This window comes from Cervus elaphus, chromosome 20 (assembly GCF_910594005.1).
Source record: "Cervus elaphus chromosome 20, mCerEla1.1, whole genome shotgun sequence".
NCBI classification, from domain to species: Eukaryota; Metazoa; Chordata; class Mammalia; order Artiodactyla; family Cervidae; genus Cervus; species Cervus elaphus.
Genome location: NC_057834.1, coordinates 100,736,557 through 100,764,100, shown reverse-complemented (window position 1 = coordinate 100,764,100; position 27,544 = coordinate 100,736,557). Strand labels below are relative to the sequence as shown.

Sequence of the window (27,544 nt, the reverse complement as noted above, 5' to 3'; positions counted from 1 at the left end):
TTCCTTGGTGGTTGAGTGCTAAAGAATCTGCCTGCCAAGCAGGAGAAGTGGGTTCTATCCCTGGGTCAGGAAGATCCCTTAGAGAAGAAAATGGCAACCCACTCCAGTACTCTTGCCTGTGAAATTCCATGGACAGAAGAGCCTGGTGGGCTACAGCCCATGGGATCGCAAAGAGTTAGTGACTAAGCAACAGCAGCAATAATGATGTTAGCTGTGGGTTATTCACATGCAGCTTTATCAAGTTGGAGAAGTTCTATGTCCTGTTGAATGTTTTTGTCATGAAATAGCATTGGAATTTGTCAAATGCTTTTGCTATTGACTTGTCATGTCTTTTATTGTATTATTATGATTGATCAAACATTGATTTTCATATTTTAAATGAAACTTGCAATTCTGAGGTAAATCATATTTGATTACAGTGTATAATCCTTTTTATACATTGAAGGGTTTGGTTTGCTAGTATTTTTTGCATCTATATTCATCAGAGATATTGGTCTGTAGTCTCTTTTATTGTGATGTCTTTGTCTCGTTTTGGTGTCAGAGTGATACTGGCCTCATATAAGAAGTTGGGAAGTGTTAAAACACTTGGTTTTATGTTTTTCACCAGCAATCTTGATAAATTTTGTAACTAAGTTGAACAATTTACATATACTTTGGAATTGTCCACTTCTATTGTCATTCATGAGTAATGGCAGTTTTGTTTCTTTCTTTATAATCCTTAATCTTTTCCTACTTCTCTTTCTGCCTTGCGTAGGACCTCAGGTATAATGTTGATTTGAAGCGCTCACAGAATATATCATCTCACATTAAGGATGATGTTTCTTTCTGACTTTGAGTTTTCCTGTCAATACTGCTTTATCTGCGTGAAATTAAGTTTTGAGATGCCTTTTTCATTATCATAAGTTTAAAATGTATTTTGATCTTGATTATATCTTTTTTTGCCCTGTAGATTACCAAAACCAATTTTTCTTATTGTCCTAATATATGGCATTTGTGTAGTTATATTTTTGTTATTTTTTTCCTGCCTTAAAAACACTGTGGACAGAGAATGTGGTCTGTATCTGTATGATTTTAGTCTTTGGATTTGTTTGTAACTTGCCTTATGTCTTTGTACGTGATCAGTTTTTGTAAACACCCCACTGGTGATTAAAAATAATGTGCCAACTACAGTTTGGAGGAGCTGAGTTCAATGTATGTCAAATTTGTTAATGTTTTTGTTCCAATGTCATTTGTTAATACTATTTCAGTCTCATATACCCTCACATATTTATGTTTGCTGTTCTATTTGTTTGTTTCTATACATCAATTGATATAAATTTGTTTTATCAGTTCAAATGCACGCACTTAAAAACTTAACTTTAGCACACAATCATTTTATTATTTAGTCACTAAGTCTTGTTGGAGTCTTTTGCAACCCCATGGACTGTAGCCTGCCAGACTCCTCTGTACATAAGATTTCCCAGGTAAGAATACTGGAGTGGATTGCCATTTCCTTCCCCATCTATTCATTCTTTAAGGAGAAGGTATTAAAAATTTCTACCATATGTGTGGATATCTATTGTTTTCCTTGTGGTAATCTGAGTTTTCACCATGTATCAATGTACTTTGAAGCTACATTGTAATAAGCATATGTTATTTTAAAGTTATACTATATGTATACATTTAAAATTAGTATATATTCCTGCTGAATGGAAGCTTTCATTAACTTGGAGTGATTCTCTTCAGTTATATTTCTGTTTCTATAGGGTATTATTAAGGAGATGTTTAAAAATACATATTTATGTGTTTAACAACCTTTATCAGTAGTTCTGACTTATGGTTATCCTCATGCTTCCTGTTGGCTTTAAAATGAAAACCAGAAATATCCACTCTTGTAACTCTTTTTTTTTTTTTTTAATTTATTTTATTTTATTTTATTTTATTTTATTTTTTTATTCTTTGAATCAGCCATGGATTTACATGTATTCCCAATCCCGATCCCCCCTCCCACCTCCCTCTCCACCCGATTCCTCTGGGTCTTCCCAGTGCACCAGGCCGGAGCACTTGTCTCATGCATCCCACCTGGGCTGGTGATCTGTTTCACCATAGATAGTATACATGCTGTTCTTTTGAAATATCCCACCCTCACATTCTCCCACATAGTTCAAAAGTCTGTTCTGTATTTCTGTGTCTCTTTTTCTGTTTTGCATATAGGGTTATCGTTATCACCTTTCTAAATTCCATATATATGTGTTAGTATGCTGTAATGTTCTTGTAACTCTTAAAACCATATTTCTGAGCTTAAACGTGTGATTAAAGTGAGATTTCGTGTTTGTAAGAAATGCCATACACAGAAATGCTGAATTTGTAGTAAAACATCAATGTCAAATTTAAGTGCTATGAACTTGTAAGTTTAAAATCTTTTCCAGATTGCAAACACTCAATATGTCTAAGGTAGGCTATGTGAAATTTTTGTGGATATTGATTCTCACTGAATAAAAGTCAGCAAGTTGCTTGTTATTTCATAGAACTGCTAGGCTAGATTCATCCCACTTATACAATTTTATGGTACCAATAGAGTTTCTTCTGAAGTGAATACAGGCCACTGTCAGTGTGGGACAGTCTTTGCCTGGTTTTGGTGTCTTTAGGTCTAGTGGACTGGGTTAAAGCTATGACTCTGCTTAGCATAGCATGGAGACTTGCTGAGGGGAGAACAGGGTTATGGGAACCATTGTCTGTGCTCTGTGGATGGTCTTTAAGGAGAGAGTCACACATTTGAGAACTGTTTTAGTGAAAATTCCTAGTACCTGTGGTGGTGATGGTTTTAGTCTCTAAGTCGTGTCTTACTCTTTTGTGACCCCATGAACTGTAGCCCGCCAGCCTCCTCTGTCCATGGGATTTCCCAGGCAAGAATACTGGAATGGGTTGCCATTTCCTTCTCTAGGGGGTCTTCCTGACCCAGGGATCAAACCCACATCTCCTCCATTGCAGGCAGATTCTTTACCGCTGAGCCACCAGGGAAACCCCTTCTGGTACCTATCAGTTCAGTCGCTCAGTCGTGTCTGACTCCTTTTAACACCATGGACTGCAGCATGTCAGGCTTCTCTGTCCATCACCAACTCTCAGAGCTTGCCCAAACTCATGTCCATCGAGTCAGTGATGCCATCCAACCATCTCATCCTCTGTCATCCCCATTTCCTCCTGCCTTCAATCTTTCCCAGCATCAAGGTCTTTTCCAAAGAGTCAGTTCTTCACATCAGGTGGCCAAAGTATTGGAGTCTCAGCTTCAGCATCAGTCCTTCCAATGAATTTTCAGGACTGATTTCCTTTAGGATTGACTGGTTGGATCTCTTTGTAGTCCAAGGGACTCTCAAGAGTCTCCTCCAACACCACAGTTCAAAAGCATCCATTCTTGGGCACTCAGCTTTCTTTATAGTCCAACTCTCACATCCATACATGACTACTGGATCACTTCTTGGCCTTTTGGCTAAGATCAAGTGTAGTATCTGGTACCTATGGACCTCTTTAATTCAAACTAGGGTAATATGGACTGGTAAATAAAAATGACCCAGCTGAAGACACTCTAAAGGGGCATTGTGGCATTGATATTAGTTTTAGTCTTTGCCAATTAGAAAATCCAGAAATAGCACAGACTTAAAAATCTGTATATATATATATGTGTGTGTGTGTGTGTGTGTGTTTAATAGTGAGTGAGACAGATACAGAGAAAAGGAGGACGGGAGGGAATGAGGAGAAGAGAGAGACTGACTGACTGACTCTACTCTGGGGCTAATAATTTCTATAAAGTTTATGGAAATATATAAGTGCTCTATCTGTTTATGCTAGATAATAGCTAAAGATGTGAGCCAAGTACAGATTATCTGGAGCATCTATAATGGTATTATAATAGGCTTTAAAAATGTGAACTCATGTTTAAGAACAGCTGTTACCAAATAGCTGTTTAGTGAAGGCGTAGGACAACTTAGTTTTTCTCAGAATTATATTTTCTCATTTTACTTTAACTAGCAGCTGTTATTTGGGTGTCTCAACCTAGAAGATAATCAAACAATTGGATTTCTGTATGCACCAACAATATTTCTGAACCAAACTGGTTTCAGCATGAAGGAGATGAAAGAGAAAAAATAGTACACACGCATGTGTGTGTATGTGTTTATGCATAAACACATAGAGAAAACATACTGGCAGATACATAATAAGCACCTGATAATTGTAGTTGCTGTTAGGAGTGGGTTGCTGTGTCCTCCTCCAGGGTATCTTCTCGACCCAGGGATCAAACCCACATCTCTTAAGTCTCCTGTTAACAAACGGGTTCTTTACCACTAGCACCACCTGGGAAGCCCAGTTATATTGTTAAGATGTTATCTGTTAGGATTATGACTACCCAGGAGGTAGCTGAGTATTTTTCTAGTGACCTGGGTATTTTACAGTGACACTGTTGGTTAAAGCTCTGCTTTGGGGAAGAAAAGCTTTTCACACAGGGCAAACAGTATGTAAACATGTTCTTTCTATAAAAAGTAGTCATCTGGAAAAGGGTTTCTTGGTCTGTTGACTAATATTATTCTGAACTTGCAAATCAGTTCTTAACACAGGAGTTCCTATTGTCTTTTACCCATACTTTTGGCTGACCTTTGTTTTAACTTTTCAAAGGTTCTGTAGGAAAACCTTTTTAAAAAATGATACTTATGATATGCTTCATGTTCCTCCTCCTTCTTCAAAGGGCAGTTAAATCCTCACTACTCTCTGGAATCTGTCATGATTTATCCAAATTAAGAGTAATCTTCAGATTCTACTAATTACCACTCTTTCTGGTTGTAATTCTTTAAATCTAAGACATTGTGGATTTCTAAGATATACCACCATTTTTGTAGAAAGGAAAAACTCTGCCTGTTTATTTTACAGTGCTTTCTTATCATTTAGAATTTTAGATTTATACCTACTGAAAGAACTCTTTTAGAATTATTTAGATAAAGATTTTTGTTTATATCATACCACTTTCATAAGGAAAATAAAAGTCAAAAGATATCCATTAAAGAATTCTTTTTCATATTCAGAATCTGGTTTTGCTGAGTCACTTTTCAATGCAGTGTTGTTGATGTCAGTATTTTCTTAAATGGTACCATTCTCTGGATTATCAAGACTATTTGTGATGTTGAACTTCATAGAAGAGTGATTCACCATGGTTTCTGAGATTTTCTTTTGTTTGTCCATTTTGCAAATTTTATGCTGACTCTATATTGATCTTAGTAAAAGATGTCCACAGAAGGTTTTCAGACAATACTCAGGGCTCATGTTCCTTCCTTCCTTAAAAGGTTTTTAAAGTCTGTTGACTGAAATATTGATGGCTAAAAATTGTCTAGTCTGTCATTAGGAAAGTGTTCCAGTTTGTATGTATGCAGTCAGTGACAACTAGATCACAGCTGCTACCAAGCCATAAGTGGTTATAAGATGACATTGATTTTAACAAAGATCCTGGTGTCAGAAGTGTTAAAATATTGTGAATCTTAAAAGAAATATGACTCTACTCTCTCCCTTTGTATTTCTTGGAGTTCTACTAATATTCCACTTCTGTGAACCTTTAATTAGCTCCTAGGACTTTGTTAGTAGCTGTTTTCTTTGAAATCCAATAGCACCTTTTAATTTAATTAAAAGGACAAAATAATAAGTTTGCATGAAAATAATCCATGCACACAGTTACAGAAACTTACTGTAATAAAGCACCGCAGTTTACCCCACTCCCTTCACTTTGTTATTCCTGGTTTTGAGAACAACTGACTTGAACCATTTCTGGTTTTAGCTTTTCCTTTGGCTAACTCTGTAAGGCTAAATAATATGCTTATACTGACTTTTTTTCTTTTCATTTATAATCTTTAAATAGATACCATGGTAGGAAGAAATTTATCTTACTAATTTCACCTTTCTCTCTCCTCCATTATAATTATATTAATTTTCTGACATCTTTTATTGGTTACATTTAAATTCCACAACCTTTTTTTGCTTCATTCACTATAGATAGTTTCTCTTAACTCCTTATTTCAAGAGGTTGAGCTATTTCCACCCTTTGCCTTCTCACCATCTCTCCTTTTATAATTATACCACCCCAATTTTTTATACTACTCCAATTTTAACAACTGTACAGTGAGAATATTGATGATATTTATTTTTAATATTTGTAATTAAATCTTTCATTTTTGTCTATTGATTAGGCCAAAAAGTTGAAAAATCAATAAATAGCAGCATTAATGCTTTTAGAACTCTGTAAATATTATTCATCACAGAACCAAGAAGAGTCCTAGAATCATATTTTGCTCAATATGACTCCTAAGCCACCCAATGGAGAATAGTCCTAGAATCAAAGTTAAAGGGATCTTCCTTCTTTCAAGTGGATTAATTCCAGCATTTGCTTAAAATTGTGCCATATTTTATTTCAGTTCATATTTAAATCAGGACTTTTTATAAAGCTTTTTTTCAGCTAGCTCATTTTTTCTTCTTGGGAGAAGATTTATGAGTCTTATTTATTAATTCTTAATTTTCAGTGTTTTACTCACACTCTTTATGTTTTTGGAATCCATTCCATTCTTCGTTTTGAAGTCTATTTTGAACTCATTCTTATTTGGCAGTGGCTTCAATTTTAGACTATGACTTTCTTTTTTCCCTTGTGTTATTCTGATTTCTTGCTTTATTTTCAAATTTTTGCAGCTTCAGAATCGTAGAATGTTTTGAGTTGCCTTCCATTCTCACTGTTATCCTGGCCTTTTCCTTTCAGGGGACACCTGTACTCCATCTGCTATCTGGACAGGTCATTCTCAAGACTGCAGAGCCATCAACTGGCTTGTAGTCAAGCTTTTCAGGATCCCGAATCCCCAGTCCTTTCCTGATTTACTTCTCATTTTGCCAGAATACATCATAAAGTTACTTCCGAGAAAGAGATTCACAGGATGTAAATTTTCTAAGTCATTGTGTTATTTAAAATTTATTTGTTTTGTTTGGATACTTTCTTGATTGGCTAATAGAATTTTAAATTGCAAATAATTTTCCATCAGTCATTACTAGATAGTTTCCTGTAATTCAGTGTTTTGAGATGAAACATTTGTTTTAATTAGGTTTCATTGCTTTGGTGATTTTTTTTCTTCTCTAGAAATGCTTCTTTTCTCTCTGCAATTCTTAAATTGTTTAGGAATGGATTTTTGTTTTCCATTCTTTTTTCTTGGAAGTTGCTAGATTTTTTTTTTTTTTTTCAGTTTAAAGACTTGTGTCTCATCAGTTCTCGGAAATTTTCTTATATTATTTCACTGATTATTTTCTCTTTAGTCTGTTTTTCTGGAAATGCTATTGGTTGGTTATGAATCACTTGATCTTATTCCCCACCTCCCACCTTGGGGAGGAATTAATTATGCAAATGTGTTTAAATAAAAGAATGGTTATCTTATGTAAGGAAGAACAATATGATCTATTGGTCACTTAACTCAGTGAATCAGTTGAATTAAAGTGAGTCAAATCAATTATTGGACTGAATTACTTAGTCACTAGTCAGCTCAGTCAAAACACTTAGTCTAGTGATATGTGTATTTGCAACATACCCTGATTATGACATTGCCTTTGGGTTTATTCTATGAGACAATGTTGTATCAGAAAGAGGTAGCATAAAAAAGCTGGGAGGACTTTGCACACATTTAATAGCATTAGATAATGAAGATGCCACACAGAATTGGTTTCTAGAAATCCTTAAGATACATTGTGGGATCAAATGTGTAAAGAACCAAAATTCTGGTAAAAAACCAAAATTCTGGTAAAAAATTTGTTTGTCTGACAAACAAATTTACCAGACTACCAAATGGTCATACTCACCATCTTTTTCCTAAGAGTTATTAAAATTGTGAACTAAACAAGCATGTTTTTCTGTTTGCTTGTCACATGCTACTGGTTCTCAGATACAATTTATAAGACATGTTTCTCGCTTAATACTTTATAATATTCTTTGTGATCAAGCTGTGATTTCTGTTTTAAACTAAAGCCTCTCAGAATCATAAGCAGCTTTGAAAGGGATTGTAGGGATTGTTCTTCAGTCTGATGAGGAAGCTGAGATCAAGAATGGTGATGTCCCAAGTCCTACACCTGATTCATCAAAAGAGCCTCAATTGGCATCCAAGACTTCTGATACCTAGTTCAGGGCTTTTTACCTCAGATTAATTTTCATATAGTGAACTGAATCCCAAATATAAGATAATAAAAAAGACTGGAACACCAAAAGCCTTTAATGTTTCCTTATAAATCTAAGCTAAATATGTTTAAATTACACTCTCATTCGATTTCATGACATAGTAGTAAAAATAATCTTATTTGTGGTATATTTCAAATTGGATAGAATTCATGGGAAAGTTTGAAGTCAACCTTATCATCTGCATGTATGAAGCCATCAAACTCTCCTTCAATTACCGATAACTTGCTAATGTTAATATTGTGTGTGAGCTAGGTCACTTCAGTCATGCCCGACTCTGCGACAGGGGTTTCCAAAACCATATTGCAAAAGTTTCTCCTCTTCATTGAAAATAAATATGCAGTTCATTACCTATACTATAATCATTCAGCTTTGTGGTATCACAGTAAAAATAAAGACTTTAGGAAATGAAAGGAATTTAAGAATTGAGTGCGCGCACACACACATACACAAATGAAGTGTGATATTTATGATGTTAGGTGGGCTGTACATATTTAACTGGCATTGTAAGCTTCTTTTGTTTAGCTAAAAATTCAGTCTCATCTATGATACCTGTCCTGGTTTGTCATGTCATGAAGGAACATTGCCATTTTTTTGATTAAGCCATATATGAATGTATTGCTTATGTTTTAACTCTATAAAATAGCACGTGCATAGGAATGAACCTATAACTTACAGTTTTACATTCATGTTAAATGCTGATACTGATCCAGAGTATTATTATTGGATTACAATTTAAAGAATTCTTAATTTTAATCCTTTTCCTTTTATATTTTCCCATAGATGGCTTGTGTATATGTCATTTTTTTTTAATGTGTGTGTACTGGTTTTAGATTTACTGTTTTTTAGGTGTACTTCTCTGAAGATGATTTGTCAAAAGTTCTGTGTGGCTTTGTTACATTGGGGTAAGTTATTTGCTTGTAAAATGTCCATATGTGAGGTAGAGATTTCACCCTTAAAGATGTTGTTTCGTTTAATGGCTGACTAAATTTCCCATTTCCAGTTAGGAATTCTCTTGCCCTTGACTAAAAATGCAAACCAAACAAAAATGGAAGTGTGAAAGTGAAAACTCTTCCCAACCTCCTGTAAACAATGTGATGGGTATCCTTCCAGAAACATACCCGCCCTCCCTCCTCCACACACACTCATATCTCCAGTCACAAAAATAGAATTGGTCTGTCTATTCTGTTTTTTTCCTGCTTAACAGTTTTTCAATTTATTCTCATAGCTTTTCTTGTTAGTGTTAATTAATATACTTATTTGTTTGATGATTGCATAACAATGAACTGTATGAATGTACCTTATATTATAAGCTTATTTGAACAATTCCCATTGTTAGACGTTTCTTTTTCTGTAATAAATAATGCTACATTGAAATTCATGTACATACATCTTTGTGTATTTGGGAGAGTATTTCTATAGATTAATTTTTGAAGAGGAATTTGTATGTTGAGTAGTAAACACAAGTTTGAATTTGATAGGTACTGTGAAATCTCCTCCAAGCTCTTTGCCTTTTGCAGTCTAACATGAGTATATATGTAAGTGGTGGCTCAGACGGTAAAGAATCTGCCTGCCATGCTGAAGACCCAGGTTCGATCCCTGGGTTGTGAAGATCCCTGGAGAAGGGAATGGCTACCCACTCCAATGTTCTTGCCTGGAGAATTCCATGGACAGAGGAACCTGGTGGGCTACAGTCCATGAGGTCACAAAGTGTCGGACACGACTGATTAACACACATTTGATTGCATTCCTGCCAAAGATACGTGTTACCATTCCTTTACTTGGAAATAACGTATAATGACATTTAAATATTTTGATTTTATTTAACAAATGTAGCATTATTAAATTACAAATATATATATATATATCAGATGATCATCAAAACTTTAATTCTCTGTATCTAGGACTGGTTTACTTGGTGATAATATTTAAAATGAATGGCTATCATATAGAATAACAGATTTATTCTAAAATGGAAAAGAAATTTCATTTAAATGGCATTCCCCATTATGATTCTGGTAAACAATGACAAGAAAATGTTATAAGGGGATATTATCAAGGGATTGTGTATGCCTTGGGAATTCCCGCCTTGACTACCACCAGAAGATTATGTTCAAAAATTAAATGTATACTGGTCTTCCTCCTACTTATTGCGGGAATATCCTGCAGAGAAAGCATTCTTTTAAAATCTTGTGTTTTAACTTTCTGTGAAGCATAGCAGGCTTCTGTTTGAAAGTAGTCACACAATGCCAGTAACTTTTGAGTATATAGATACGGTTTTCTCAGGTCCACTTACACTTGGATTTTTTAAAATAGTGAATACCATGGTACTGCATGATCCAAGGTTAGTTGAATCTGCAGATGCAGAGGAGTTGTGTATACAGAGGAACTGTGTATAGGGAGGGCCAACTACAAGTTATATGCAGATTTTCCACTGCTTAGAGGGTCAGTGCCCTGAACCTGCCCATTGTACTATTCTCAATGGTTTCTTACAGCATTCTAGAAATATTTTGATTTTTTTAAACTCAAGTCATCTAATTTAGATTGTGTTCCAAGTCTTTGAAATTAAAGTCAGGCTGTCTTTAACAAAACTTCTTTCCCCCCCACCCCAGCAACCATTACCTTTGTATCAACTGGTTCTGAGCATCTCTTTGGTTACTCTAGTCTTTAAAGATGCCCTGAGAAGCTTTCCTATGACTCTTCTATCTTACACATGCTATTGTTTGTTATTGTAGCCATCTGTATAGCTACAGAAAATATCCAGGATAATCCCACTGTTACAAAATTCAGAAAAACTGGACCACAAGGGACTATCAAAGAAAGATAACATTCTCTCTATATTCTCTAATTTTTATTAGGTTCCATGGTAGTGTTTTACGTTGGTTTTTCAGAAGGTTTGTGGTTGGTCAAGTTTTGTGAATCAGAAGATGTCTGGGACCTCATTGTATAACATATGACAATACATATCATATGATAACATAAACTTATGCCTTCAGATGAATATTCTGGACTCCTTACCATTTAGGGTTCATTTTTTGGGAAAGAAATATCATTTGCAAAGGAAGCACATAAACAAAATAGAATCATCTTTTAATTAAGCTGATTCAGTAGTTACCATGTGACATTCATTATTACATTTTAATTTTCAAATACTTTGAGGATTTTAGTCTAATTTCAGTTTAGTCAACTGAATCTTCCATGTGCAGCTAGAGAATATAATGTTTTTAATTAGTATTTATTGTTTTGTAAAATGAAAGAAATACCCTAATTTCTTTTTAGTGAGAAGTTCTAATTTCAAAAACACATGTTGGAAGGATTTAGTCCAAAGGATCACAATTGCAGTGACAATTCACTTTTGATGATGTTATGATATCTAATTGTTCAGTGTGGGAAAAATAATATTAGTTCCTGTTAGTCATTTTTGCCTTAATTTTTATATCTGATACATATTTCTATTAATATTTATAGAAAGCTCTAGAAACCAAAGAATCATTACTTGTGTATTTGAATATTTTTGCATGTTTTACTTTTGTAATTTAGAATAGCACTTTTGTGACTTGATTTTAAAAATTTCTGTTTTCTTACATTTTAACATTTACCATAGTCATTCAAAGGTCTCACTCTATAGACTCCATGCAAAATTCTTAGAATTCCCATTCTGCATTGCTTTGTATATGAGGCAATACAATTGTTGGATGATTAGAATAACTTGTAAAAGAAAGAATTATGTAGAATTAATTATTTTATTTTCAAACAATTATTTAAAAAAACAAGTATCACTTTTAAGGTTTTCTGTAAGGGTGCAGGTTTATAAAATTGTTCTTAATTTTATGAGTGAGTGTTACATTATCTTTAATCAGCAGTGAATGTTTCCTGTAAGAAGTCTGTCATTGTTCATCAATTATTGGAGGATACTAAGGACATATCTTACGTGATACCATGTATCTGGAGAATCATGGGCATATTCAGGAAATCATCCAGCTGTTCTGATGTTGAAGACAAACCCTTTCTAAAATCACTCATTGAAAGTAGTGTTAACATTTTGGCATTATTCTCCTTAAGAAATTTTAAAACATCACCTTAATATTCGCTTATGTAATTGCACATCCAGATGCCATTATGCTGGAAGTCCGTTAGAGTAGTTTATTTTTTTTTTGAAAAGGAAATTGAAATATTTAGCTGTAATTTACCTTTGGTAAAATATAAATATGAGTTGTTAGATTAATGGGGAAAGTGAAGTGTGAATTTCCATAAAGGGTTGCTAAAGAGTCAAGTTATCTCTATAAATAAATGTACCCTCTTAAATATAGCTCATTGTTCAGTGGAAGCACAGAGTTATGCATTAGGCACTGGTTGAGCACTTAGAAAGTTTAATAATAACTACTGAGTACTACATCATTTAATCTTAGATACTTCCTATTGATATCTTAATCAAAATGATTAATTGCTTTTTTCTGTGTCTTTTAAATGTCCTAACAGAATTTATTTATGTAATAACTGCATTTAACTTGGCATATCCAATTACTCCCTGGAAATTTAAGTTGTCTTGCATGCCATCAAATACAACATATGACTTCCTCTTTCCTCCTGGAATCTCAAAGAACACTTCAAATTTGAATGGACGTTATGAGGCAGTTGTTGAAACTAAGCTTAATTCAAGTGGTACCTACTTATCTAACTTATCATCCAGAACAACTTTCCACTGTTGCTTTTGGAGTGAGGAAGATAAAAACTGCTCTGTATATGCAGACGACATTGAAGGGAAGGCATTTGTTACAACAGTAAATTCTTTAGTTTTTCAACAAACAGGTAAGTATTTTAATGTTCCAAGCATTAGTTGTTACTTAACTATATTGGATAAAATATTTTCATTCTTTGAAACTTGTGTGAAATAGATGTCTCTGGATGTGATTCTGAGCAAATATTACCATTTTATATTAGTAATAAAATGAGAATTATCATGTGACCCAACTAATAAGTCCCCAGTTTTATGTCCCGTGAAAATAAAAATGTAAATGAGGGAATTTTTTAACATTAAGATATATTTTTATAGTCTTCTAAATTTGCTTTAAAATAAAAAAGTATATCTTATTCTTCTTAAATAGATAAAATATCAAATGGCAGACAATCCTGTTGAATTAATTAAATTCTAAAGCAAGTAAGGAATCTCAGTAGCCAATGCATATATTTTAAATCACTTTTTTTTGTTGTTTAAGTGTAATGCATACTGAATGTAGCTAATGTAATTAATAATTTTGCATCTGGAAATATAAACAACAAAATTATCTCCCAAGCCTTCTGGAAGAGCTAAATAGAACAGAGACAATTGACTGCGCACCATAAACATCTATAATATGAAAATAAAGGCATACATCAATATAGTACTTCTATGTAGGGTTCATCAGAATTTCTCAACCTCAAAATTTTTGACATCGTGGGCCAGGTAATTCTTGGTTATGGGGGACTGTTTTGTGCGTTATGCCAATGGCTCAGTGGTAAAGAATCCCCCTGCAATGCAGGGGACACAGGAGCCATGGATTTGATCCCTGGGTTGGGAAGATTCCCTGGAGAAGGAAATGACAACCAACTCCAGTATTCTTGCCTGGAGAATCCTACGGACAGAGGAGCCTGGCGGGCTACAGTCCATAGGGTCGCAAACAGTCGGACATGACTGAGCTGCTGAGCTCAAGCCCAGGATGTTTAGAAGCATCCCTGGCCTCTACCCAGTTGATGCCTGTAACACTCACTCTGCAGTGGTGACAATCAAAACGGATCTCCAAACTTTGCTGCATGTCCCTTGGAGTGCCAAAGCACCACTGGTTAGATGGAAGAAATACTTAGTTTGTTGAGATCAGGTTAGGAGTAAGGATAAAGCATAACTGGGCAATAAAATCAGAGTTTTAAAACAAGTCAGAAGTAATACTTCCTAGTGTCTCTGTCTTTAGGCATTCAATTTTAAATGAAGCACTTTTTTAATTTGTAAGGGAGCTTAACTTCACCATTCCAATGATTGTTGGAGATATTAAGAATGGACTTAAAATGTGAAGGTCCTTGTGACTAGCCTTGAAATGATCCAGAAATGTTAGTACTTTTCTCAGTTATCAAGTGAAATGATTATGATGCTGCAGATTTTAATTTATGTGTAGATCACAGAGTTGGACACAACTGAAGCGACTTAGCAGCAGCAGCAGCAGCAGCAAGGGCTATTAACTAGTTAGTTTAGTGAGTTTAACTTTGTGTAACTAAAGTTACTAGGTTAAGTGGTGGTTACTGAGGATTTCCATGTAATTTTCTGCCACATGGGCTATTTACTTCATAAGGCTCAACTTATGCAGAGTCACTACTAGCTAGAAATTCTCCAAATGGGGAAATATGTTAGTATTGCTTAAGATACTTTTGGTGTTGTATTAAATTAGTCATAATTTTTAGCTGTTGCTGTGCATGCTTTCTAAATTACAAATCACCAATAGTTTATCATTGTCAGGTGAATTTTTCAGTATACAGTGAAATATACTCTCATTATTTGTATGTGGGGCCTATAATATTACAATAACAAAAATTTAAGATGTGCATCATATTGGTGATTCCAGTGTGAATCACCATGCTTTCCTGCTAATGCAGACACAGAAATGCTACACTCAATTTGCTGTACTTTGATAGTTCATGTTCTCTTGTCTCTTGGAAAGTGGGGATGAACTGAGCGAGGTGAGTTTTGGGGTCTTCTGTCCTACATAAGTGGTTCAAGATTTAAAAAAATTTGAGAAGCAATAATTGAATTTAATTCTCTTACTTTATGAAGAAGGAAACTGAAGGCCAAAGGGACTAAATGGGCACAGACATATGACCAATTAGAGCTTGTTCTTTTTCTCTCAGAATGGACAGTGGTAGTTGTATCAGAACACTGGTAAATTTAATTTAGCCCTTCCCTTTCATTGGGCTGTTCAGAATGTTTTTTTTCAGATTTAATTTAGTTTATTTTTAATTCAGGTGCAAACTGGAACATACAGTGCTGGATGAAAGAGGACTTGAAATTATTCATCTGTTATATTGAGTCATTGTTTAAGAATCCTTTCAAGAATTATGACCTTAAGGTCCATCTTTTATATGTTCTGTAAGTACCAAATAAATAAATTTGGACATTCCCATGACACAATTTTTTTCTGAAATACAAGAGCTTCCATATACAGAAGTAGATTACAAAAGGTCTCCTATCCCTATATTTGCTTTTATATCAGTGTACATTTCTATGTTTTTTGTACAACTTTCTGCTCCATCAGGTTTTCTCTTTTCTCCTCATATTGGTTCAGGTAGCAAGACATTGTAGATGTGGATGGGCATATATTTGCAAAGAAGTGTAAACTCAATTCAGGAGTCTTAGGTATTTGACTGAAGAAAGGGGGAAAGTTTATATTTATTTTTCTGGTAGATTTTTCTTTCATATTTGATCTTTTTATTGCCTTGAAAATGTATGTGCTTAATATATGTTTGTGCTAGGTAGAGAGCCACAACAGTGGTTTTGAACAGCCATACTTACAATTCTTACAGTAAATAGGCCATTCAATTTTTTCTAATAATTCCAGTGATAATACCTACCACTCCTATTTGAATTAAAATAAAATTATTTGGCTGTGCTGCATGGCATGTGGGATGTTAGTTCTGCAACCAGGGACTGAACCTTCAGCCCATGCAGTGGAAACATGGAGTCTTAACCACTGGACATCCAGGGAAGTCCTTGAATTTTAAATCTTTAAAATTCTTTCTCATTTGTTGTTACTCACCTCCCTCAGTTCTGCTGTTATTGAGGTGCTATAAATAAGGGGTAAATTGGGACCTCCTTGGTGGTCCAGTAGTTAAGACTCTGTGCTCCCAGTGCAAGTGGCATGGGTTCGAGCCCTGATCAGAGAACAGAATGGTGCATCCTAGAAAAAAAAAAAATTAAGGGGCAATGTGCTAGAAACTGTCCATATAAAGATGAATAGAGACAGAAAGCAGAATGATGGCTGCTGGGGACTAGAGGAGGGGTAATGAAGCATTCTTGTTTAAATGGGTATAGAGTTTCAGTTTGGGAAGATGACAAATGTTCTGAAGTTGAATGGTAAAGATGGTTACTCAACAGTGTGAATGTTCTTAGTGTCACTGAATTTTGTACACTTAAAATGTGTACACTTAAAATGTTGTGTACATTTTACCACAGTAAAAAAATTTAAAGAACACAGATGTCAAAAAAAGGATGTATTCAGACACTTTACTAAATGTGTGTTTTACTTCAACTTTTTAAAATAACTGGGATAGTTGATTTATATATTTCTTCTCACTATTTTGCCATATGTTGTCCTATGTATTTATAGACGCCATAGTTGGATAGATCTGTGTTCATAACTGTTACATCTTCTTGATATACTTTCCCATTAACCTTACACAACACTATTCTTTGTTTCGCCTCATGCTTTTAATTTTGAAATTGTATTTGTCTTATATTTAAAAAAAGAATAGTTATAGTCTCTGCTCTTGAGCCATTCATAGGTTAGTGATTTGGACAGGTATGCACAAATATGTCTCAAAATAGGGTTTGAATTTTAGTGATTACTGATGTGGGAGCACAGGACTGATGTGAGAGCCTCAGGTGGGGAAGTCTACTGTACTGGTGGGAAAAGAGAGGGGTGAAGGTTTCCCTGGGAAGGAGACAGCTGCGTTGAGATTTCAAGGATGAGTGAGCTGATAACCAAATATGAAAAATTTCTGGTGTAAAGGTAAATAAGACAAATTTTAGAAGAACCAAAGCTACTATCATCCTTATTTTTCTACTGATTATCAGACTGTAGTTAATACTTACAACTTACGTTAAACTGCTGGACTGATTTTTTCTTTTGGCCCTGCCACGTGGCTTGCAGGATCTTAGTTCCCTGCCCAGGGAGCAGACCAGCGCCCTCTGCAGTGGAAGTGCTGGTCTCTAACCACTGGGCCGCCAGGGGATTCCCCGAACTAATTTTTAAAGTCACTCTAGGGGTCGCGAAGAGTCAGACAGGACTGAGCCACTTCACTTTCACTTTTCACTTTCACTCATCGGAGAAGGAAATGGCAGCCCACTCCAGTGTTCTTGCCTGGAGAATCCCAGGGACGGGGGAGCCTGGTGGGCTGCCATCTAGGGGGTCGCACAGAGTCGGACACGGCTGAAGCGACGCAGCAGCAGCAGCAGCAGGAGGAGAACAGATAAGAGTCCCCCTGCTGTCTCATCTGGACATTGAGCGTGATAATTTTCACCTTTGATGCTGGTCACTAGATAAGTCTAGAAGGCCCTGCAAACCCCGGCTGCTTTAATGAGTGCGGTTCTCATTGGGGCCAGTGTCTTGAATGGGAGTATCTGATTGGTGAGAATGTGCTATATCTATCTGCCAGTGTTTCAGCCTAACAGAAGAGGAGCTTTTCCAGGCAGATGCTGGGGGCAGCTAGTAGGTAAATGTCCACAACAGAAATGACTGGACTGCAAATCTCGAGAGGCCCAAGAAGCCTAGCTGAGTAGTGAAATGGGGAAGGTGGAGGAGTAATGGGCAATGCACAGCCAAAGAACATCTAAAGAATGGGAAAGAATGAGCTTGCTTTTAGTTTATAGAAAATGACCCAGCAGAGAGAGAAATATTGAAGATATGGTAGAAGGTGACACATTGAATATTGTGACAGAGAGTGAATAGTTGAATAAGCAAGTTCCAGAAAAAGAGCACAGATGAAGGGTTGGTCTTAAAGCAAAGGAGACTCACTGCAACTTCTGGGTCTTGAGCGAAGAAAGGAAGCACTGTGGTTGATGAGGATATATTTGACCTCTGGGGCATAAAGTTTCCTGCTTTATTTAACCAAAACACATTTTAGCTCAGAGAAACTAATTACAATGAAGTACATTTTTGTGATGGTCTGAATACTTTGGTGGTGATCAAAATCTCACTAGGTGCCATTCGAGAGAATTTCAAATATTATCAGTGAGGTAGGGTAATGTGCCCAGTTTGATAGCTCTATGACCATGTGTAAGGATTTATATTTTATAATGTGTAGGTCACCGTTATGTCTGGAGGTCTGCACTTTATGAGAAAGATATTATATATGAATATATAAGAGCATTTCAAAATTGCATAGTAAATTAGCGATAGCTGAGATTTTGAACTTTAGTCAGTTAAGTGATCTTTGGTCTGTTCATCTAAATGGACCCAGAAAAATGAGAAAATTATAATATTAAATAGATTTTTCAACTTGCTCATATGATGAATTTAGTAGATTCTTTCAACTTTCTTTTATTTTGAACTCAGGTTTTTAAAAATATCAATATAGGAAAACCTGTCCTAATTGCATACCATTTGAGAAATGTCTTGGTTTTTTTTTTCTTTCCACTTATTAAAAGAAATAATTTTTATTATTTTTGGCCATACCACGTGGTGTGTGGGATCTTTATTCACCAGCCGAGGATTGAACCCTGGTCCCCTGCAGTGGATGTGTGGAGTCTTAACCACTGGACTGCCAGGGAATTCCCATTTGCCACTTTATTTGCACTCTTTACTGTATAATTTGGTTAGTATGTCCATTTTACCAACTCTCATATGCTGTTTCTGGCTTGAATGCTATTTTTGTGTACATCTTTGGGCAATACATCTCCAAATAATTTAAATAAGACTCTTCAGCTCAGGAGGAAGAACTGGCCAATATAACAGATGAAACCTCTATGGAATAGGAAATCTATAATGATGATTACTATGGAAAATTTTTTCATCCAAATCACCTCCCCAAGGCACTAGAGAATTCACAAGAGAACTCTTTCAAATGCTTCCATGTGTAAATATATTTTTAAAGGGAACTAAAATCTATTGTTTAAAAGGAATTTAAAGCCTTATAAATATGTCCCTTAAGGAAAAGCATTGTTTGAACTCAGATATTAATGTTTGTCAGAGAATCCAAAGGAGAGCTACAACAGATATTTGCTATTTTGAAATTTTCTCTTAAACCTAGAAAGGAAATCATCTTCTTCCTTTGTGAAGTGCCTATGAGTACATCAGACACTAAACTGAGTATAGGGAACAGCGTTAAGCAATTCAGACTCAACCCTTGCCCTCTTGGACCTAACAGTAAAGATAAAGAACATAAAGTTTGAAAATGCTGTGATGTAATACATATGGGGACTTGCAGAAACATATGCTAGGTGTATCTGTTTAGATTATAAAGGAGGGAGAGAAGAATAAACCAGAGAGAATGAAGAGCATTTGCAAAAAAACACAGTCAAATAAAGATATGTGAGAACTTGAAATTCCCAAATGTGTGGCTGGGAAGCTGGGGAATGATGAGAAATCAAGGTGGATAAGTAAGCAAGGGTCATGAGGGAGTTTGGGCTTTTGTAACTGCTAACACCTAGTTTACCTTGTCTCTTCAGAATCACTCTTGTCAGCATTCTTGGTGATTTCAGCACCCACCTGGATGGTCTTCAGTTTCTTGAAAGCTTTATTTTGACTCTTCTTGTTTTCACCACATCTAGTTCACCCCTTCTCATGGATCTTGCCACTGATGATAAGCTGAATCTTTTTTATAATTTCAGTTTCAAGGATCCTACTCTGACCATTTCCCCCCAATCCCTCATATTAGGCCTACTCCCTTTATTACCTCAACCTCCTTCAGTCTAAGCCAAAGTGTTTCTGCTATAATTCTCTCATAAGATCACACTTGGGGAATCTTACTAGGGTTTACTCCGTTAGATAAAAGCCCATAGATCCCTTAGAATTAAGCTCTTCCCTGCCTTCCCGTTGATTTTTACTCAGAAGCCATTTCTTAGTTTTAACATTGTTTGCCAACTGGAGAGGCTGAGAATTTCACAACTCTCAAGTACTATTAATAGTTCTTTTGTCTAACAGCCCTTTCTCAAGGAATATCTCTCCTCTTGCAGCAAGAAGGAACAAGAGGCAATTTCAGCACTTGTTTGGAAATGCCTGGAGAGAGATCACCAGTTCAGTGGACACCTTCTATTCTGTCCACAGAACTGCAGATGTGTTACGTAGCTTTCGGCCACAACATAAGGAAGATCCCATTTCCTCCAGTCTCCAGTCACATATTCCCCACTTCCTTTCATGACCACTGGCAGTGTCCTTAAAATGTAGATTTCTGCCAATAGTCTGTTCAAGGTATTTCAGGCTTTCTCCACATGCTTCTCCAAATACTTCCAGCCTCTGTCCATCACCTAGTTCGAAAGCCACACCCACATTTTTAGGTATTATAGAAGCACCCCACTTCCAGGTACTGGTATCTTTCTTGGCTATCTATACCATATAATAAATTACCCCAAATTTAGTGGCCTAAAACAAAAATCATTCATCATTTCATAGCTTCTATGGGTCTGGAACCAAGCTGTAACATCTGGAGACATCTGCCTCAATGTCTTTCACAGACTGCCATGCAGATGTCAGCTAGGACTGCAGTTATTTTAAGGTTCAATTTTAGGAGGATGTGTTTGCAAGCTCACTCCCTCGGCTTCCAAGTTCCTCATGGACCACTGGTCAGCAAGCCTTTGTCTCTCCCTGGCTTCGACAGGAGGCCTCCCTCAGTTCTTTGTCTCATGGATTCTCCTAGAGCGCATCACACTATGGCAGCTGGCTTCCCTTAGAGAGAGCCTGAGAAACTCACTGATGATCTTGCTTCTGGTTTTCACTGGGAAAACAGGAGTGGGGGTGCGAGTTCAAGGTCACATTTTTGCTTTTCTCACCAAAATCTAACAGCCTGCTGATGTCTGTGCCTGTGCAGTTTTCCTAGTCATCTTTAACTGCTAATGTGTTCCAATATAAAATGAACCCTTTCTTCTGTGTTTTGAGTCCCATCCCCTGTTGTCACTCAAGGAATTTGTTCTTGCAATTATTTCCTCTCGTTCCTGCATCATCAAGTTTTCCTCTCAGCCAATACATATGCTGCAATACCTCTCATTTACTTTTGAATTTATGTTTTAATTGGAGTATAACTACTTTACAATGTTAGTTTCTGTTGTACAGCAATGTGAATAAACTCAAATTATAAATATATCTCCTCCCTCTTAAGCCTTCCTCCCACCTCCCCATCGCACCCCTTTAGGTCATAACAGAGCACCGAGCTGAGCTCCCTGCCATATAGCAGCTTCACCCTAGCTATCTCTTTTACATGATAGTGCATTTATGTCAGTGCCGCTCTCTCAATTCATCCTACCCCCTCCTTCCCCTCCTGTGTCGACAAGTCCATTTTCTACATCTGTCTCTATTCCTGCCCTATGTATGTTCATCAGTACCATTTTTCTAGATTCCATATATATGCATTAATATACAATATTTATTTTTCTGTCTCTGACATACTTCACCCTGTATGACAGACTCTAGCTTCATCGAAATCATTACAAATGACTCAATTTCATTCCTTTTAATGGCTGAGCAATGTTCAATTACATAAATGTGGTATATGTATTATATATACTAAACCAAATCAATAACTCCCATTTAAAACATAGATTTCCTTAATCACAAATTTCCAACAAGTAATTACCCAGTTTCACTACTGCTTTTAAAGAAAACCAAGTTTTGAACTATGTGAATACAATTTTCAGAAGTTAATACAAAAAGGTCAACAAAAGTGGCTTCTGGCCATGAGGGAATAATATATTCTGGAATTACTCCTCCATTATAAATAATTAGAAAACCTGATAAAAGAAGAAACATCTATTTTCAGATACTGGACAAAGTCAAAACAGAACAGTGATTCCTGAGAGAAGGAAACAAAGCAAGTTCTATATTATTCATGTTTTCTGGGCTGGAGGCAACTTCCAGGACATGGTACAAGGTGGGAGAACTCAAACAGAAACCTACAATATTGCTGAACTGAGGAGACAAGAGAGAAGAGTTCAGAGTAAAATGGGGCTTGATTAATGGAGCAGAATACTCAAAGCAGAGAGGTACAGAAGAATTAGCATTCAGTTCAGTTCAGTTCAGTCACTCAGTCAAGTCTGACTCTTTGCAATGCTATGGACTGCAGCACGCCAGGCCTCCCTATTCATTACCAGCTCCCAGAGTTTACTCAAACTCATGTCCATTGAGTCGGTTATGCCATTCAACCATCTCATCCTCTGTTGTCCCCTTCTCCTACCTTCAATCTTTCCCAGCATCAGAGTCTTCTCAAGTGAGTCAGTTCTTCACATTAGGTGGCCTAAGTATTGGAGTTTCAGCTTCAACATTAGTCCTTACAATGAGCATTCAGGATTGATCTCTTTTAGGATGGACTGTTTGGATCTCCTTGCAGTCCAAGGGACTCTCAAGAGTCTTCTCCAACACCACAGTTCAAAAGCATCAATTCTTCAGCACTCAGCTTTCTTTATAGTCCAACCCTCACATCCACTTTCAGCCATAAGGGTGGTGTCATTTGCATATCTGAGGTTATTGATATTTCTCCTGGCAATCTTGATACCAGGTTGTGCTTCATCCAGCCCAGCATTTCTCATGATGTACTCTGCATATAAGTTAAATAAGCAAGGTAACAATATACAGCCTTGGTGTACTCCATTCCCTATCTGGAACCAATCTGTTGTTCCATGTCCAGTTCTAACTGTTGCTTCCTGACCTGTATAGATTTCTCAAGAGGCAGGTCAGGTGATCTGGTATGCTCATCTGTCTCTTTCAGAATTTTCCACAGTTTGTGGTGATTCACACGGTCAAAGGTTTGGCATAGTCAATAAAGCAGAAATAGATGTTTTTCTGGAACTCTCTTGTTTTTTTGATAATCCAATGGGTGTTGGCAATTTGATCTCTGGTTCCTCTGCCTTTTCTAAAACCAACTTGAACATCTAGAAGTTCACGGTTCATGTATTGTTGAAGCCTGGTTTGAAGAATTTTGAGCATTACTTTACTAGCATGTGCAATTTGAGCATTCTTTGGGATTGCCTTTCTTTGGGAATTAGCATTGGGGTTGCCTTGATTCTTTGTCTAAATACCAGTCCATCCATGATCTTGGGAAAGAAAACTTCTTGAAAAAGAAGTTACTAGAACTGTAAGCTAAGGAACTCCCAGAAGTCACAAAGGGCCAGGAGTAATTAGTTTCTTATAAAGATATTTGGAGAGTTCTTGTTAAAAGGCAAAGGAGAAAAGGAAAGATATACCCACTTGAATGTAGAGTTTCAAAGAATAGCAAGGAGTAATAAGAAAGCCTTCCTCAGTGATCCATGCGAAGAAATAGAGGAAAACAATAGAATGGGAAAGATTAGAGATCTCTTATAGAAAATTAGAGATAGCAAGGGAACATTTCATGGAAAGATGGGCACAATAAAGGACAGAAATGGCATGGACCTAACAGAAGCAGAAGATATTGAGAACAGGTGGCAAGAATACACAGAAGAACTATACAAAAAAGATCTTCATGACCCGGATAACCATGATGGTGTGACCACTCACCTCAAGCCAGACATCCTGGAATGTGAAGTCAAGTGGGCCTTAGGAAGAATCACTATGCACAAAACTAGTGGAGGTAATGAAAGTCCAGTTGAGCTATTTCAAATCCTAAAAGATGATGCTGTGAAAGTGATGCACTTAATATGTCAGCCAATTTGTAAAACTCAGCAGTGGCCACAGGACTGTAAAATGTCAGTTTTCATTTGAATCCCAAAGACGGGCAATGCGAAAGAATGTTCAAACTACCGCACAATCGAACTCATCTTATGTGCTAGCAAAGTAATGCTCAGAATTCTCCAAGCCAGGCTTCAACAATACATGAACCATGAACTTTCAGATGTTCAAGCTGATTTTAGAAAAGGCAGAGGAACCAGAGATTAAATTGCCAATATCTGTTGAATCATTGAAAAAGTAAGAGAATTCCAGAAAAATATCTACTTCTGCTTCATTGATTATGCCAAAGTCTTTGACTGTGTTCAAAGTTCAGTTCAGGCTCTCAGTCGTGTCCAACTCTTTGTGACCCCATGAATCACAGCACGCTAGGCCTCCCTGTCCATCACCAACTCCTGGAAGTTACCCAAACTCATGCCCATCGAGTTGGTGACGCCATCCAGCCATCTCATCCTCTGTCATCCCCTTCTCCTCCTGCCCCCATCCCTCCCAGCATTAGGGTCTTCTCCAATGAGTCAGCTCTTCGCATGAGGTGGCCAAAGTACTGGAGTTTCAGCTTCATCGTCAGTCCTTCCAATGAACACCCAGGACTGATCTCCTTTAGGATGGACTGGTTGGATCTCCTTGCAGTCCAAGGGACTCCCAAGAGTCTTCTCCAACACCACAGTCCAAAACCATCAATTTTTCGGCGCTCAACTTTCTTCATAGTCCAACTCTCACATCTATACATGACCACTAGAAAAACCATAGCCTTGACTAGACGGACCTTTGTTGGCAAAGTAATGTCTCTGCTTTTCAATATGCTATCTAGGTTGGTCATAACTTTCCTTCCAAGGAGTAAGCGTCTTTTAACTTCATGGCTGCAGTCACCATCTGCAGTGATTTTGGAGTCCCCCAAAATAAAGTCTGACACTGTTTCCACTGTTTCCCCATCTATTTCCCATGAAGTGATGGGACCAGATGCCATGATCTTAGTTTTCTGAATGTTTAGCTTTAAGCCAACTTTTTCATTCTCCTCTTTCACTTTCACCAAGAGGCTTTTTAGTTCCTCTTCACTTTCTGTCATAAGGGTGGTGTCATCTGCATATCTAAGGTTATTGATATTTCTCCCGGCAATCTTGATTCCAGCTTGTGCTTCTTCCAGCCCAGCATTTCTCATGATGTACTCGGCATATAAGTTAAATAAGCAGGGTGACAATATACAGCCTTGACGAACTCCTTTTCCTATTTGGAACCAGTCTGTTGTTCCATGTCCAGTTCTAACTGTTGCTTCCTGACCTGCATACGGGTTTCTCAAGAGGTAGGTCAGGTGGTCTGGTATTCCCATCTCTTGAAGAATTTTCTACAGTTTATTGTGATCCACATAGTCAAAGGCTTTGGCATAGTCAATCAAGCAGAAATAGATGTTTTTCTGGAACTCTCTTGCTTTTTTGATGATCCAGCGGATGTTGGCAATTTGATCTCTGGTTCCTCTCCCTTTCTAAAACCAGCTTGAACATCTGGAAGTTCACAGTTCACATATTACTGAAGCCTGGCTTGGAGAATTTTGAGCATTACTTTACTGTGTAGATCACAGCAAACTGGCAAATTCTTCAAAAGATGGGAATACCAGACCACCTTACCTGCCTCCTGAGAGATCTGTGTGCAGGTCAAGAAGTAACAGTTAGACCCAGACATGGAAGAACGGACTGGTTCCATATTGGGAAAGGAGTATGTCAAGGCTGTATATTGTCACCCTGCTTATTTAATTTATATGCAGAGTACACCATGCGAAATGCCAGGTTGGATGAAGCACGAGCTGGAATCAAGATTGCCAGGAGAAATATCAATAACCTCAGATACACAGATGACACCACCCTTATAGCAGAAATGAAGAAGAACTAAAGAACTTCTTGATGAAAGTGAAAGAAGAGAGTGAACAAGCTGGTTTAAAACTCAATATTCAAAAAACCAAGATCATGGCATCTGGTTGCATCACTTCACAACAAATTGATGGGGAAGCAATGGAAACAGTGACAAACTTTATTTCTTGGGCTCCACAATCACTGCAGATGGTGACTGCAGCCATGAAATTAAAAGATGCTTGCTCCTTGGAAGAAAAGCTATGACAAACCTAGATAGCATATTAAAAAGCAGAGACATTACTTTGCCGACAAAGGTCTGTCTAGTCAAAGCTGTAGTTTTTCCAGTAGTCATGTATGGATGTGAGAGTTGGACCATAAACAAGGCTGAGTGCTGAAGATTTGGTGCCTTTGAATTGTGGTGCTGGAGAAGCTCTTGAGAGTCCCTTGGACAGCAAGGAGATCCAACCAGTCAATTCTAAAGGAAATCAACCCTGAATACTCACTGGAAGTACTGATGCTGAAGCTGAAGCTCCAATACTTTGTCCACCTGTTGTGAAGAGCCGACTCATTGGAAAAGACCCTTAGGCTGGCAAAGATTGAGGGCAGGCAGAGAAAGCGGGCAACAGAAAATGAGATGGTTAGATGGCATCACCGACTTAATAGACATGAGTTTGAACAAACTCCAGGAGATAGTGAAGGACAGAGTAGCCTGGTGTGCTGCAGTCCATGGGGTCACAAAGAATTGGACATGACTTAGTCAGTGAACAACAAACAACTTTTTCTAGAAGTGAGAAATCTTGCCTCCTTTTCCAACAATATATTACCCTAGTTGTTTAGTCCTAAAATACACACAAAGTAATTTTGGAATAGCTAAGTTGTCAACATCCGCTGGATCATCAAAAAAGCAGGAGAGTTCCAGAAAAACATCTATTTCTGCTTGATTGACTATGCCAAAGCCTTTGACTATGTGGATCACCACAAACTGTGGAAAATTCTTCAAGAGATGGGAATACCAGACCACCTGACCTGCCTCTAGAGAAACCTATATTCAGGTCAGGAAGCAACAGTTAGAACTGGACATGGACAACAGACTGGTTCCAAATAGGAAAAGGAGTTCGTCAAGGCTGTATATTGTTACCCTGCTTATTTAACTTTTATGCAGAGTACATCATGAGAAATGCTGGGCTGGAAGAAGCACAAGCTGGAATCAAGATTGCCGGGAGAAATATCAATAACCTTAGATATGCAGATGACACCACCCTTATGACAGAAAGTGAAGAGGAACTAAAAAGCCTCTTGGTGAAAGTGAAAGAGGAGAGTGAAAAAGTTGGCTTAAAGCTAAACATTCAGAAAACTAAGATCATGGCATCTGGTCCCATCACTTCATGGGAAATAGATGGGGAAACAGTGGAAACAGTGTCAGACTTTATTTTGGGGGACTCCAAAATCACTGCAGATGGTGACTGCAGCCATGAAGTTAAAAGACGCTTACTCCTTGGAAGGAAAGTTATGACCAACCTAGATAGCATATTGAAAAGCAGAGACATTACTTTGCCAAAAAGGGGGTCTAGTCAAGGCTATGGTTTTTCCGGTGGTCATGTATGGATGTGAGAGTTGGATGTGAAGAAAGCTGAGAACCGATGAATTGATGGTTTTGGACTGTGGTGTTGGAGAAGACTCTTGGGAGTCCCTTGGACTGCAAGGAGATCCAACCAGTCCATCCTAAAGGATATCAGTCCTGGGTGTTCATTGGAAGGACTGATGCTTATGCTGAAACTCCAGTACTTTGGCCACCTCATGCGAAGAGTTGACTCATTGGAAAAGATCCTGATGCTGGGAGGGATTGGGGGCAGGAGGAGAAGGGGATGACAGAGGATGAGATGGCTGGATGGCGT

The 27,544-nt window shown here is 37.1% G+C and overlaps 1 protein-coding gene and 1 pseudogene across 4 annotated transcripts in view; both read left to right on the top strand.

Moving 5' to 3' along the window:
• The window catches only part of LEPR (leptin receptor), a 91,481-nt gene that overhangs the window by 11,746 nt on the left and 52,191 nt on the right, over positions 1-27,544 (top strand). For 3 of the 4 annotated variants that reach the window (XM_043876763.1, XM_043876766.1, XM_043876767.1), the window contains 3 exons: positions 9,065-9,120; positions 12,695-13,024; positions 15,203-15,326. In XM_043876763.1, the coding sequence (XP_043732698.1) occupies positions 9,081-9,120; positions 12,695-13,024; positions 15,203-15,326 (494 nt within the window). In that variant the 5' untranslated portion in view covers positions 9,065-9,080. Of the gene's footprint in view, positions 1-9,048; positions 9,121-12,694; positions 13,025-15,202; positions 15,327-27,544 lie in introns of all 4 variants that reach the window. The other variant, XM_043876765.1, reaches the window with a different exon arrangement.
• On the top strand, positions 3,447-3,564 carry LOC122678406 (annotated as a pseudogene).